The sequence below is a fragment of the Pomacea canaliculata genome, linkage group LG4 (genome assembly GCF_003073045.1).
Source record: "Pomacea canaliculata isolate SZHN2017 linkage group LG4, ASM307304v1, whole genome shotgun sequence".
Classification (NCBI taxonomy): Eukaryota; Metazoa; Mollusca; class Gastropoda; order Architaenioglossa; family Ampullariidae; genus Pomacea; species Pomacea canaliculata.
In genome coordinates this window covers 2264366-2277777 of record NC_037593.1, presented here as the reverse complement: position 1 = coordinate 2277777, position 13412 = coordinate 2264366, and the positions used below count along the sequence as shown (strand labels likewise).

Sequence of the window (13412 nt, the reverse complement as noted above, 5' to 3'; positions counted from 1 at the left end):
AGATGTAAGAAGCATCGCGAATAATTACTCAAAGAACTAAAGATTACTTCAGAGAAAAATAGTCACATGATCGCGACCACGACCTATGGCACCAATGTGGACACATGTGAGTCTGTGAAGTACACTGGATGCTGCAAGACATTGTTGCCCACCACAGACAGAAATGAGACTGACTCCTGTGAATGTTTGCTTTACTGCCATGTCTGTCTACAAATAAGTGTAGTTCGACACAACTGTATGTTTTGCAAATATTCGTCTAAAGTTCGTCAGGATAGTCTATCCTGCACGTTTGAACTGTCCTGTTCATAAACACACACATACACAAACACACACGGAGCAACAAAGTTGTGGACAAGTCGAGTCACGTGTTAAATCTGCCTGTCAAAATCGTAGTGAAAAATATTTGTTTCAGCTTCAACAGGGTGAAGGGAGGATGTATAAACACCTGACGACCACTAAATCTTTGCAACGGCAGCCGGTGAGTCGAGCTTCGGGTCAGTAGTGGAGCTGTTAATGGTGAGTCTATTCCTCACATACAGACACACACACAGACACACAGACACACACAGACACACAGACACACAGACAGACACACACACAGACACACACAGACACACACAGGCACACACACAGACACACACACAGACACACACAGACACACACAGACACACACACAGACATACACACAGACACACACACAGACACACACAGACACACACAGACACACACACAGACACACACACAGACACACACAGACACACACAGACACACACACAGACACACACACAGACACACACAGACACACACAGACACACACACAGACACACACAGACACACACACAGACACACACAGACACACACACAGACACACACAGACACACACAGACACACACACACACAGACACACAGACACACAAATATCTATCAACACAAGCATACGCTCGTCAAGAATATGAAACTGAGTTTTTTTGAAGCAGATATATTTTAATTTGACTATTTACATGCCAGATCGGTTTCAACACACGCACTGTGATAAAGTCAAAAAAGAAAGAAAGAGTTAATTTCCAGCGTGCAGTTATTTATGTCCGCAGGATTGTAAGCATCAATGCAAGAGTGGTTCTTAAAACTTCATAGGTTTTGGTCGATTGGTTAGTGGAAAATTTTTTTATTTCTTGTTACTCCTGGAGGAGCATAGGGCCGCAACAACACCTCGCCAGAGGACCCGGTATAGGGCAGCCTCCCTCAGATGGCCCCAGGTGGTCCCCACGTCCTTTGCCTCGCTCTCTACTGTTCTTTTCCATGTCTCCCAACTCTCCTCTTCCCCTGAGGGTTCCAGTCACGTGCCTGCCTGGCAATGGTGTCAGCTGGTTTGTGCAGGGTGTGTCCTACCCTTTTTGATGTCTTGGTAGTGGCATTCTGGTTGGTTCTCTCCTCAGGCTGCTGTTGGAGATCTTTTCAGGCCATTTTATTCCCAGAATATGGAGTAGGCATCGGTTGGAGCTTGTTGATGATGGTGTTTGTCACTCTCAATGTTTCTAGCTGTTTGGAGAAGGTCCACTGAATACTGGTGTTGTTGTCTTGCTCATAATCCACCCAATGACCATCAGGAAGAGTGTTGTTGATAATATGCAACCCTGTCTTACGCCGGTCTTTATTACGATAGCTTTAGTTAGTTTAGTTGGAAAGTGCTATTCACTTAATATAATTGGAGAGAGAGAACGGATGATGCAGGATAAATGTAAACAGTTCACCCGGAGTACGGACAGCATTGAAAACGGGTGGCACATACACAGAGATACAAAGTGGCATTTCTTTCTAAGAACACCAGAAACGGAAATGTCTAGAAATAGGATCTCAGGCAAGTACAGGTGGTTTTTCTGGCCAAGGATCTGGCAGTGGCCAAGGATTTGGCATTGGCACAGGTCCTGGCCAAGGATTTGGCATTGGCACAGGTCGTGGCATTGGCCAAGGAAGAATGCTGCGCAACTCTCGTTTGTTAGGTACAAGCTGCCGGTCCCATTCCTCTTTGGATTTGGAGGAATCTGCTGATAGTGAAACACTGGCCAGTTGAGACATAGGAAACAATGATAACGCCAAAGATGTCAAGAAAAGAGTATTCACACACCTAACAGTAAAGTAATTTTATTTGGATATGGTTTTTTTGAACTCATATTTACATAACCTAAATTACTGTGACAGTGAATATCTAACTGATTTTTTAAATAATAATAATAATAATAATAATAATAATAATAATAATAATAATAATAATAATAATAATAATAATAATAATAGCATTGATTTAGTTCATTTCCCGACAGAGAGACAAGCTTATTGTTCTTCACAACATACAAGAAGCAGTAGTTGATGTTCCCATTTGACAGAGAAAGCTATCACAACAATATTTAACATTAGAGGGAAAGAGAGAAAAAAAAAACCAAAGCTTTTTTATTGGACACATACTATAATAAAAAGTAACATTTTGTTCGTATTGATAAAAATAAAGCATTGCGTCTTTACATATTTTGGCAATTTTGACAGACTAACACACACACAAATAAACACAAACAAGAGGTACACTCACACAGATAAAGAAGCAAACTGTCAACAGTAACACCAAAGATATTTTCTAACAAAGATAACATTTTCCAGTGTTTGATAAGCCAGAGCCATCCTCAAGTTAACACCTAGAGACACTCGCTCACCTGTATCAGCCGCGATCAGCTGACTCACCACCACCACCACCACCGCCACAACAACAATCAGCAGGTGTCGCATGATGACAGGGGACCTCAAAGAACTGCCACGTGAACATTTTCAAAAGATTATTAGAAGCAGTAGAGAAATGAACCTTGCAAGCATTAAGAGAGGATCGGTTTGTTTAATTTGCAATGATCATCTCACCGACAGATTTGCTCCCTGGTCGTTTTTTTTTTCGGCTTCTTGTTGAATTCTGCATTGTGATCATTGCTAAGTGTTTTGTGTATGAAACCGAATTACTCGAAAAGTCTTGTATTCGTTCCTTACCCGCCCAAATCGTTTTAACAACGGCTAATTTATTGATGAAAGCCTTTTTGATACCTTTCCATACATGGTAAATATGCCGGAAATGATAAGAGGGCAACACTAGCTAACAGACGGTTTTAGACTAAACAAATAAACTAGGAAAATAGAACCGTACCTAAGTTGTTTGAACACAGCGTTTAATTATACCTATAATCTGAATGTAGCAGACAGTATACAAACTCGAATCTTGCAAGTGATGTGAGTTTCTCATTACTTATTACAAATAAACAATTGTTTTGTCATCTAATAGGAATACGCGTTACCTTCCATCGCTGCACCGGTCGGTAAAGTATTTTATAAATTACAGCCCCATTATTTGTAAACTTAACCAGCAGGTCTTCCTCCTTGAGCACATGAACTTTCTTGGCGAATAACAGTTTACATAATATTCTCTCTGAATCTTGCCGCCTAAAAATGCGTTTTTCCATAGACTAGCATCTAAAGTTGTGACATGCTCATGGCAGCCACTGAAGACTATCAGAGGAGCAAACAACTACAAACACGAAATGTACTTGTTTCCCTGATACATAACTGATGATAAAACTATAAAATTGATATCTCACCGATTGTTGCTGTTCAGGAAGGTCTGACAGTAATGGTTGTCTCGGCCTTATATCGCCCTCCTGACCTGGGAACCCGGATGTCCGAGTAAAGACATTTTTTATAATCAATAAAATCAGGATGTCACTTTTTATAACAGGATGTGTCTAATAAATATGCCTCGAGTGCTTTCTTCCTTCTTCTCTCTCTCTCATGTTAATTATAAACCTACACACGTGTCAGTGTGTGTGTGAGCTTACACGCTAGCAGTCACTAAGATGTTTCACAGAACAGTGTGAGGTCTCCATGTCAGTCTGGTCCATCCTGTACCCGTATGTACAACCTGAGGACTGAGGCTGTGCTTGTGAACTCAGAGTGCAAATCACTTGCGAGTCGAGCTCATGGTTGTACGAGGGTCTGTCCACTGGAGCGGGTGTCATGGGATTGTTGGTTGTTGTTGTTGTTGTTGTTGTTGTTGTTGTTGTTGTTTGTGTTGTGCTGTATGGTTCTGACCTATCTTAAATTGTAATTTTGAATTCTTACTTAATTTCTAGTTACAAAAAAGGCACCTGTGTGAAAAGAAATGAAAGTATGCCTTACCTCAATCAAGCTCAGTATAGGCTATGTTATTATTTTCGTATTACTTCTTTATTTCCCCATTTAAAACTAATCTTTAAATATAGAATTAGCAAGATGGCGAGAACAGAGTATCCATAGTCAATCTGTTTTTCAAGAAGCTTGAACACACAAAATGTACTTTTACATCAAAAAATAAAGTCACTTTAATAACTTATGATACCATACCATCCAGAAAAGAAACAATATAGTTTTTGCTGTTGTTCTTGTTGTTCGTGTTGTTGTTATTGACAATAGTTAATTTGATCACCAGAGGAGACTACTTTATCACGTAAGTAAAGCTATACTCCATCACGTGACCGTTTGTACACACAGCAAAGTCAACGATGACGAAGTTGACTGTCCGACATCCGTCGTTTCAAACAGCCTTGACCGTGTTCCCGGCAGGTGCTGAGCAGTCCTTGACCGTGGAAAGTATCACCTGAGGACCATCAACACCTTTCGCCGAATTTTAAACTCTGGGAGGAAAATCTTCTCCCTGTTCAAAGCCTAGAGAACATTTTACTTGGCAAACGAAGGCGCCATCAAGTCATTTTTAAGAAATAAAAAACCGCCATTTAACAGCTAATCACATTTTTCATATGAATTCTGAATCCCGCTCTCTGTCCGTCTTCCTCTCTGAACAAGGGTAATGTCAAGGGGAGATAAATCTATTGCCTGCAGGATAAACGTGCTTTGCATTCCCGGGTAGCCAGTAATGAAATATTTTTTGCAAGAGTAGTTTCGTATTCATGATTTTATCAGTACCTAGCACGTATTTCGGGTCTCGAGTAGTGCCTCGTGTCCACTTGCCTCTGCTTAAACAATCTTTATTGTCTGTACCAGACACAATACAGGACAAAAACTTTACTTTTGGTCGCAAAATAATTTATACATGTGAAAATGACATAATGTGTATAAATTTAGAGATAAGCATACACACCCCATCACGACAGTTAACACACACGCACACCTATAGACATGAACTTCATCCAGTACAACATCTGTCATCTCCAGGTAAAATGCTATCGAGGATCAGTGAGATCAGTGAGACTGGCGATCTTTCAAACATGTTAGTGATGATGAAAGTGAACCATGAGCGTTTGTGGCGAGTAGGAGGTCTAGACAATCATTGTAAGTGAACAGAATGGATGCAAAAGTCAGAAACCTCCCTGGAAATACAAGTCTGTGTCACGAGTTACTGTACTTGTAGTCACAAATATCACTCGTATTCTAAGTTACAGCACCAGTCTGCTTTCTGGGATCATGTGACCATTGTTCTCTTCTATTTAAACTTGTTCAGACCAGTGGTCAGCACCCGGGGTACCTCGTGGCTGCTGTGGTGGTCACGTGTCAGCTAACGACAACCACTGGTAACAGTCACAACTTATTACGATTATAGATTATCTCCCTTGCTAATCTGACTCACGTACCTTGAGCATGACATGATTGTCAACATGTATGTAGACCTACTCTCCCTGTCATCACACTTTACCTGTAACGGTCAGGTGCACAGTTTACCTGCGAGCTGTAGGAGGACGAAGGGCGGGTGTGTGGTGGGCAGAGGGTGCTGGAGAGGGAAGGAAAAACAATCAAAAGTAAAGAAGTTTTGGCGCATTCAGAAAATGGTTTATTTTCAATTTGATACTTGAGGGTATGTGCCTCAGTGCCTGGCTGTGACTGGACGGTGTATTTACTGTAATACAATGAAAACCATGAGGTTTAAAATCAGTCTAACTGGGGACAGGGTCTCACTCAACACCTGGTCCTGGCGGCTCATGGCTCACATCCTAAAGACCAACCTGAACGGTTTGTGTTCTTTTTTAGATATCAGAATATATATGCAATATAAACCTAACCTGTAAATGTAAGCCTTTAAACGCCATCTGTTAATTAATTATCCGATATGATTCGATCCCGTGATGGAAGAGAGCCGTTAACAGTGTACTACATGCAGGGCCGTGCTTAGGGGCAGGCGGACGAGGCATCTGCCTAGGGCCCCGCGCTTTTGATTGATATGGTAACTAGGCATATGGAAGTGTAGTCAGCCGTGGCGTGAGGGCCCCGCACATGCCCTTTGCCTCGGGCCCCGCGGGGCCTAAGAACGGGCCTGACTACAGGGGCAACAAAGGGCAAACAATCACAAGCAGATTCCAACACATTGCAAACGGAAACGCACTCTGTAAAAGGTGTTTGAAATGATTCATAAAAGTTGGTCTACATAATTCATTACTACCCCCCACGGGTACAACGACAGGGTGGTGGGAAGCAGAAACAGAAAGTCCGGTAAGACCGAGGCGGTGGCCCTGTGGTTTTCGTTCAAGGGGTCTGACGTCTCTTCACCTTGTGCACCAGTCCCTGGACCTCCTCAGCAGCTGTTAAACTAAAAATAAATCATTTTGTTGGCTGGATTAATGGGCATTGTAGATGTGAGGACGGTTGTCTTGACACCAAGTTCACCCTAAGTTCACTTCAGACGACAGAAAGAGAAACATTTCCTTAATAACTTTAATGTTTTTTTTTATTGACATGAAAACGAAATTGAAAGAACTTCTACAGTCGTGACACCACATCCAACATTCTCGCTACAAACGACAGAAAGGGAAACATTTTCTTCATAACTTTATTGTTTGTTTGTTTGTTTTTGTGTGTGTGTGTTGACATGACAACAAAAGTGGAAGAATTTTTACAGTCCTGACACTACATCCAACATTGTCGCTAGCAACTGTCATCAGTTTTACTGACGATGCCGACTAAAAGACCCAAGAGAACAATGAAGACATACCGTCAGCCGTTGAAGTATTCATCACACAGACAGCCATCAGAACAACCACAACCACTATCAGGTGTTGCATGTTGACAGTAACACCTGCGGGCGACAACACATTTTAAAGATTCAAGATAAGTGTCTTGTAAAAGTTGCAATTATCAAGGCGACACATCATGTTTAACATTGTCTCCACAAAACTGCAGGACACTGATCCTATGGAAGTTAAAGACTTTGATGTAGCCTGTGGGTTGTGTATGTGTATAAAAACGAACGACGATAATTACATTTCAGATTTAGAAAACGCAGTTGACTACTGTCAGGGAAACTAACCACAGACAAAATCCTCCTCTGTTTTCTGTTGCAGTTCCCCCCACCCCATGACAAGAAGACAAAAGTAAATCTGTTCACTGTACTATGAACGTTACAATAAAGGTGGTTACTTACCCAAACACCTGACAAGGAGAACATTGTATAAATATAAGCGCCCCAGGTTGTCTCCCTTTTATGCCAGCAGCTAAGCAAGACGCAGAGGTAAACCAGGATGCGGTTGAAGATGTCTTTGGTTTCAATCCTCTTTCACTGATGTCATCATCTGTACAACTCAAGAAATGCCAACATCAGAAGTGTTTTAATCAGATTTAGAAGAGGTGTGTCTATAATAAAAGTCTATAGCTTATAGTTTGTCCACATTAAAAGTACGCAATTAGTTATCTTCTGATTACATTTTGCACAGAAATAGATAAAACAGAATTGTGAGTGAGTGTATGTGAAAGAGATACGATATAAAAACGAACGACTATAATTACATTTCAGATTTCGAAAATGTCATTGACTGCTGTCAGGGAAACTAACCACAGACAAAATCCTCCTCCGTTTTCTTTTGCAGTTGTCCTCCCCCCGCCCATCCCATGACAAGAAGACAAAAGTAAATCTGTTCACTGTACTATGAACTTTACAATAAAGGTGGTTACTTACACAAACACCTGACAAGGAGCTACAAGGGCCCCAGGTTGTCTCCCTTTTATACCCGCAGCTAAGCAAGACGCAGAAGTGAACTAGGATGCGGTTGAAAATGTCGATTGTCCAAACAAACAAGGTGGCGTGTGGTGCTAATCAGATTGTGTATTTGCTAAGCATTCATTGACAATGAAGTGTTAAAGACAGTCACCTACTTATCACCGCCACCAGCCTCAGGTTTTAAATCTCGCACAGCAAATATTGTCACAGCTTCCCACCTTCTCCTCCTGTCCACCCTACGGAACCGGAAAAATCAAATTAAAAAGGAATCCACCACATGGTCTCCCACCTTCACTCTCTGATGTAAATGGCATGGCTACTCGTATCAAGAAAGGTGTAGTTGAAATCCTCAGGGTGTTGTCTACTGGTGAACATGCTCTTGATGTTTTCTTCAAATTGTGTCTGTGAGATTCTTCCTATGAGGATACATGCCGCAGAGTTATGGCAAGTGGTTTCCATGCTCAAACCAATAGAAACTGTTCACACTTTTAGTTTAAACAGATTTCTGACAGTCGCACTACTAACGCACTGGTTTATAGACAAACATCAAGATACACCTTACATGTGAGTGTTTTTGTAAAAAAAAAGTATTAAATACTAGCTACAAATTTTGAGCATAACTTTATGACTGCCACTTAAATCTTACAATGTGTTTGTTAAAGACAACCAAAACATGATAACATGAGCTTGTTCTACAGCAGGGCTTCTGCTTACGCAAAAAATTGCGTACAGTACGCATTAAAAGTGCGGTGGACCCCTTCAATTTTCGTCAATGAGGTCCCAGGGGACCCCTTCAAATTTCGGCGAAAAACATACAAAATTGAGTAAGTGTAGTGTTTGACATCGTAGCCCAATCTATTGTCGTCTGCTACAGGGTGACTTCCCTTGCACTGAGTTTTTTCCCCTTACCGGGAAGAGTTCCATTAACGGTACTATATCTAACAAATAACTATATAACAGCAGGCAGTAATGAAAACACACCAGGAATCCCTCCTCTACCTTTACAGACTTTACAAACGTCTTCCTGTCACACAGGCTTGTTCCTGAATGTCTAGGTGAGTGTACAGTGAACACTGGGCTCCTGCCTGAACTCTCTTAGTGCCAAACTCTCGCATTCACATCACACGCGCAACCGCCCAGGGGCAGTAACTCTGGTCCATGACACGCTTCCAAGACTATCTCCCTTTAATAAAAAAATTAGGTCGTTCAACCATTTTCCTTTGAATAACTGTGAGCAAACACATATTCCTAGAAGTGACAGGTTCTGTGGACTATGTAACACTGAGGACATACGGAATAAATTCCATGATATATTAATTGTAAAACATTTGATGACCAGTAAAAATATAATTTTCCGCTTTACCATATTCACAACTCAAATGCTTATAAGTTCCAGTCATTATTAACCTCGAACAATAAAAAGACTCTCAGCTTACTAGTTCATTCTGTGAAGTTATTACTAAGGATGGTGAAGTAAATGAAGGATAAAATTTGGGTGAAAGAGGGATAATGTATATTGGGATGGATGAGTGTATTAATATGCATAACACCTCTTAGAGATAAAGAAATACAAAATACAGAATGTATGTGCGGAAAGAGAAAAACAAGAGTGTGTTTATTCTTTATTTACAGTTTGCAAATGATCGAAGGCTTTGATTTTTCTTGACTATATATGCAGGTATGCATGAAGAGTTTGGAAGAAGGAAACAAAATGAGTGGATGATACAAAAAAATGTTTTGTTTAGTTCTTTGTTCTTTTCTATATTAGCTGTCATAAACCAACCAGTGAGTGTGTGTGAATGAAAATGGATATATTTTTAATATCTTAAACAAAGAATCTTTAATTTTGAATCCACATTTTGCATGTCATGGTTGCAACATCCCTATCTAAGAAAGCTCAACAGAGTTCATACACAAATAAATTACCAAGATGTAAGAATTATCGCGAATAATTACTCAAAGAACTAAAGATTACTTCAGAGAAAATAGTCACATGACCGCGACCACGACCTATGGCACCAATGTGGACACATGTGAGTCTGTGAAGTACACTGGATGCTGCAAGACATTGTTGCCCACCACAGACAGAAATGAGACTGACTCCTGTGAATGTTTGCTTTACTGCCATGTCTGTCTACAAATAAGTGTAGTTCGACACAACTGTATGTTTTGCAAATATTCGTCTAAAGTTCGTCAGGATAGTCTATCCTGCACGTTTGAACTGTCCTGTTCATAAACACACACATACACAAACACACACGGAGCAACAAAGTTGTGGACAAGTCGAGTCACGTGTTAAATCTGCCTGTCAAAATCGTAGTGAAAAATATTTGTTTCAGCTTCAACAGGGTGAAGGGAGGATGTATAAACACCTGACGACCACTAAATCTTTGCAACGGCAGCCGGTGAGTCGAGCTTCGGGTCAGTAGTGGAGCTGTTAATGGTGAGTCTATTCCTCACACACAGACACACACACAGACACACAGACACACACAGACACACAGACACACAGACACACAGACACACAGACACACAGACACACAGACACACAGACACACAAATATCTATCAACACAAGCATACGCTCGTAAAGAATATGAAACTGAGTTTTTTGGAAGCAGATATATTTTAATTTGACTATTTACATGCCAGATCGGTTTCAAGACGCACTGTGATAAAGCCAAAAAAGAAAGAAATCCAGAAAAAAGGCTTGGTTAAAAAATATCTACAGCGTGCAGTTATTTATGTCCGCAGGATTGTAAGCATCAAGCAAGAGTGCTTCTTAAAACTTCATAGGTTTTGGTCGATTGATTAGTGGAAAAAATGTTTATTTCTTGTTACTTCTGGAGGAGCATAGGTCCGCAACAACACCTCGCTAGCGGACCCTGTATAGGGCAGCCCCCCTCAGGTGGTTCCCATGTCCTTTGCCTCGCTCTCTACTGTTCTTTTCCAAGTCTGTTTCGGTCTCCCAACTCTCCTATTCCCCTGAGGGTTCTAGTCACGTGCCTGCCTGGCAATGGTGTCAGCTGTATGTCAGGGTGTGTCCTGTCCAGCCTCATTTGCTCTTTGTGATGTCTTGGCTAGTGGCATTCTGTTGGTTCTTTTCCACAGGCTGCTGTTGGAGATCTTTTCAGGCAATCTTATTCCCAGAATATGGCGAAGGCATCGGTTTGTAAAGGTCTGCAGCTTGGTGTTGACGGTGTTTGTCACTCTCAATGTTTCTAGCTGTTTGTCGAAGGTCTACTGAATACTGGTGTTGTTGTCTTGCGCATAGTCCACTCTATGACCATCAGGAAGAGTGTTGGTGATAATATGCAACCCTGTCTTACGCCGGTCTTCGTTACGATAAGTTTAGTTAGTTTAGTAGGAAAGTGCTTTTCCCTTAATAGAATTTGTTGTTAGGGAGAATGGATGATGCAGGATAAAGGAAAGCAGATCAGCCGGAGTACGGACTGCATTGAAAACGGGTGGAACAGACAGGGAGATACAAAGTGGCATTTCCTTCTAAGAACACCACAAACTGAAATGTCTACAACTAGGATCTCAGACAAGTACAGGTCGAGGTCCTGGCCGTGGCCAAGGATTTGGTATTGGCACAGGTCGTGGTCGTGGGAGTGGCCAAGGATTTGGTATCGGCACAGGTCGTGGTCGTGGCAGTGGCCAAGGAAGTGGTCTAGGGAAAGGAAGAATGCTGCGCAACTCTCGGTTGTGAGGTACAAGCTGCCGGTCCCATTCCTCTTTGTACTTGGAGGAATCTGCTGATAGTGAAACACTCGCGAGTTAAGACATAGGAAACAATGGGAACAGATTTGCCAAAGATGTCAAGAAAAGGATATTCACACCCCTAGCAATAAAGTGATTTTGTTTGGTTATGGTCTTTTGAACTCGTATTTACATAACCTAAATTACTGTGACAGTGAATATCTACCTGATTTTAAATAATAATAATAATAATAATAATAATAATAATAATAATAATAATAATAATAATAATAATAATTTAGTGCATTTCCCGACAGAGAGACAAGCTTGTTCTTCACAACATGCAAGAAGCAGTAGTTGATGTTCCCACCTAAAGAAACCTAGAGACACTCGCTCACCTGTATCAGCCGCGATCAGGTGACTCACCACCACCACCACCACAACAACAATCAGCAGGTGTCGCATGATGACAGGGGACCTCAAAGAACTGCCACGTGAACATTTTCAAAAGATTATTAGAAGCAGTAGAGAAATCAAACTTGCAAGTATTAAGAGAGGATAAATTTGTTTAATTTGCAATGATCATCTCACCGACACATTTGCTCCCTGGTCTTTCTTTTTCGGCTTCTTGTTGAATTCTTCATTGTGATCATTGCTACGTGCTGTTTATATGAAATCGAATTACTCGAAAATCTTGTATTCGTTCCTTACCCGCCCAAATCGTTGTTAGTTTATTCCTGTTATTTATTTTGTTTTTAATTACTAATAAAAAAACATTAGTCGTCTAATACTTGCTAAAGAAACAGCATTAGGTCTGTAAGTCAATTTTACTTTTCGTGAAGTTCTCCTTGTTTTAATCATTTAAAAACAATTGTTGTTGTTTATATTTTATCTCTCCGCGTTACCTTCGGTCGCTGCGCCGGTCGGTAAAGTATTTTTATAAATTACAGCCCCATTATTTGTAAACTTAACCAGCAGGTCTTCCTCCATGAACACAAGCCCAAACTTTCTTTGCGAATAACTATTTACATACAATTCTATCTGAAGCTTGCCACCTAAAAATGTGTTTTACATAAACTAGCATCTAAAGTTGGGACATGCTAGTGGCAGCCACTGAAGACTATCAGAGGAGCAAACAACTACAAACACGAAATGTACAGGTTTCCCTGATACATAACTGATAAAACAATGATAACTCACCGATTCTTGCTGTTCAGGAAGGTCTGAGTAATGACCAACACAGTGTTGTCTCGGCCTTATATCGCCCTCCTGAACTAGGAACCCGGATATCCGAGTAAAGACGAATTTGTTTATAATCAGTAGGAACAGGATGTTAGTTTTTTAATAACAGGATGTGTCTAATAAATATGTCTGGAGTGTTTTCTTCCTTTTTCTATCTCTCTCGCTCTCTCTCTAATGTTAATTATAAACCTACACACGTGTGAATGTGTGTGTGTGTGAGCTTACACGCTAGCAGTCACTATGATGTGTCAGAGAACAGTGTGAGGTCTCAATGCCAGTCAGGTCCATCCTGTACCCGTATGTACAACCTGAGGACTGAGGCTGTGCTTGTGAGCTCAGAGTGCAAATCATTTGTGAGTCGAACTCAAGGTTGTACGAGGGTCTGTCCAGTGGAGCGGGTGTCATGGGATTGTTGGTTGTTGTGGTTGTTGTTGTTGTGCTGTATGGTTCTGACCTGTCTT

General features: G+C 41.0%; 1 protein-coding gene across 1 annotated transcript; it reads right to left on the bottom strand.

Annotated features, from left to right (window-relative positions):
• Nucleotides 1–1402: 1402 nt before the first annotated feature.
• Nucleotides 1403–12951, bottom strand: LOC112562968 (cathelicidin-3-like). The gene is made up of 3 exons (XM_025236612.1): nucleotides 12910–12951; nucleotides 2706–2800; nucleotides 1403–2045 (listed from the first exon to the last, which is right to left on the bottom strand). Exons 2-3 carry the CDS (start codon nucleotides 2776–2778, stop codon nucleotides 1855–1857), a joined length of 264 nt encoding a protein of 87 aa, XP_025092397.1. The 5' UTR covers nucleotides 2779–2800; nucleotides 12910–12951; the 3' UTR covers nucleotides 1403–1854.
• Between the last annotated feature and the right edge of the window lie 461 nt (nucleotides 12952–13412).

Coding starts and splice junctions, on each gene's coding strand:
- LOC112562968 (XM_025236612.1), bottom strand. CDS start 2,778: ATGCGACACCTGCTGATTGTTGTTGTGGCGGTGGTGGTGGTGGTGGTG. Junction 2,046..2,705: donor GCTGATCGCGGCTGATACAG/GTGAGCGAGTGT, acceptor TTTCACTATCAG/CAGATTCCTCCAAATCCAAA.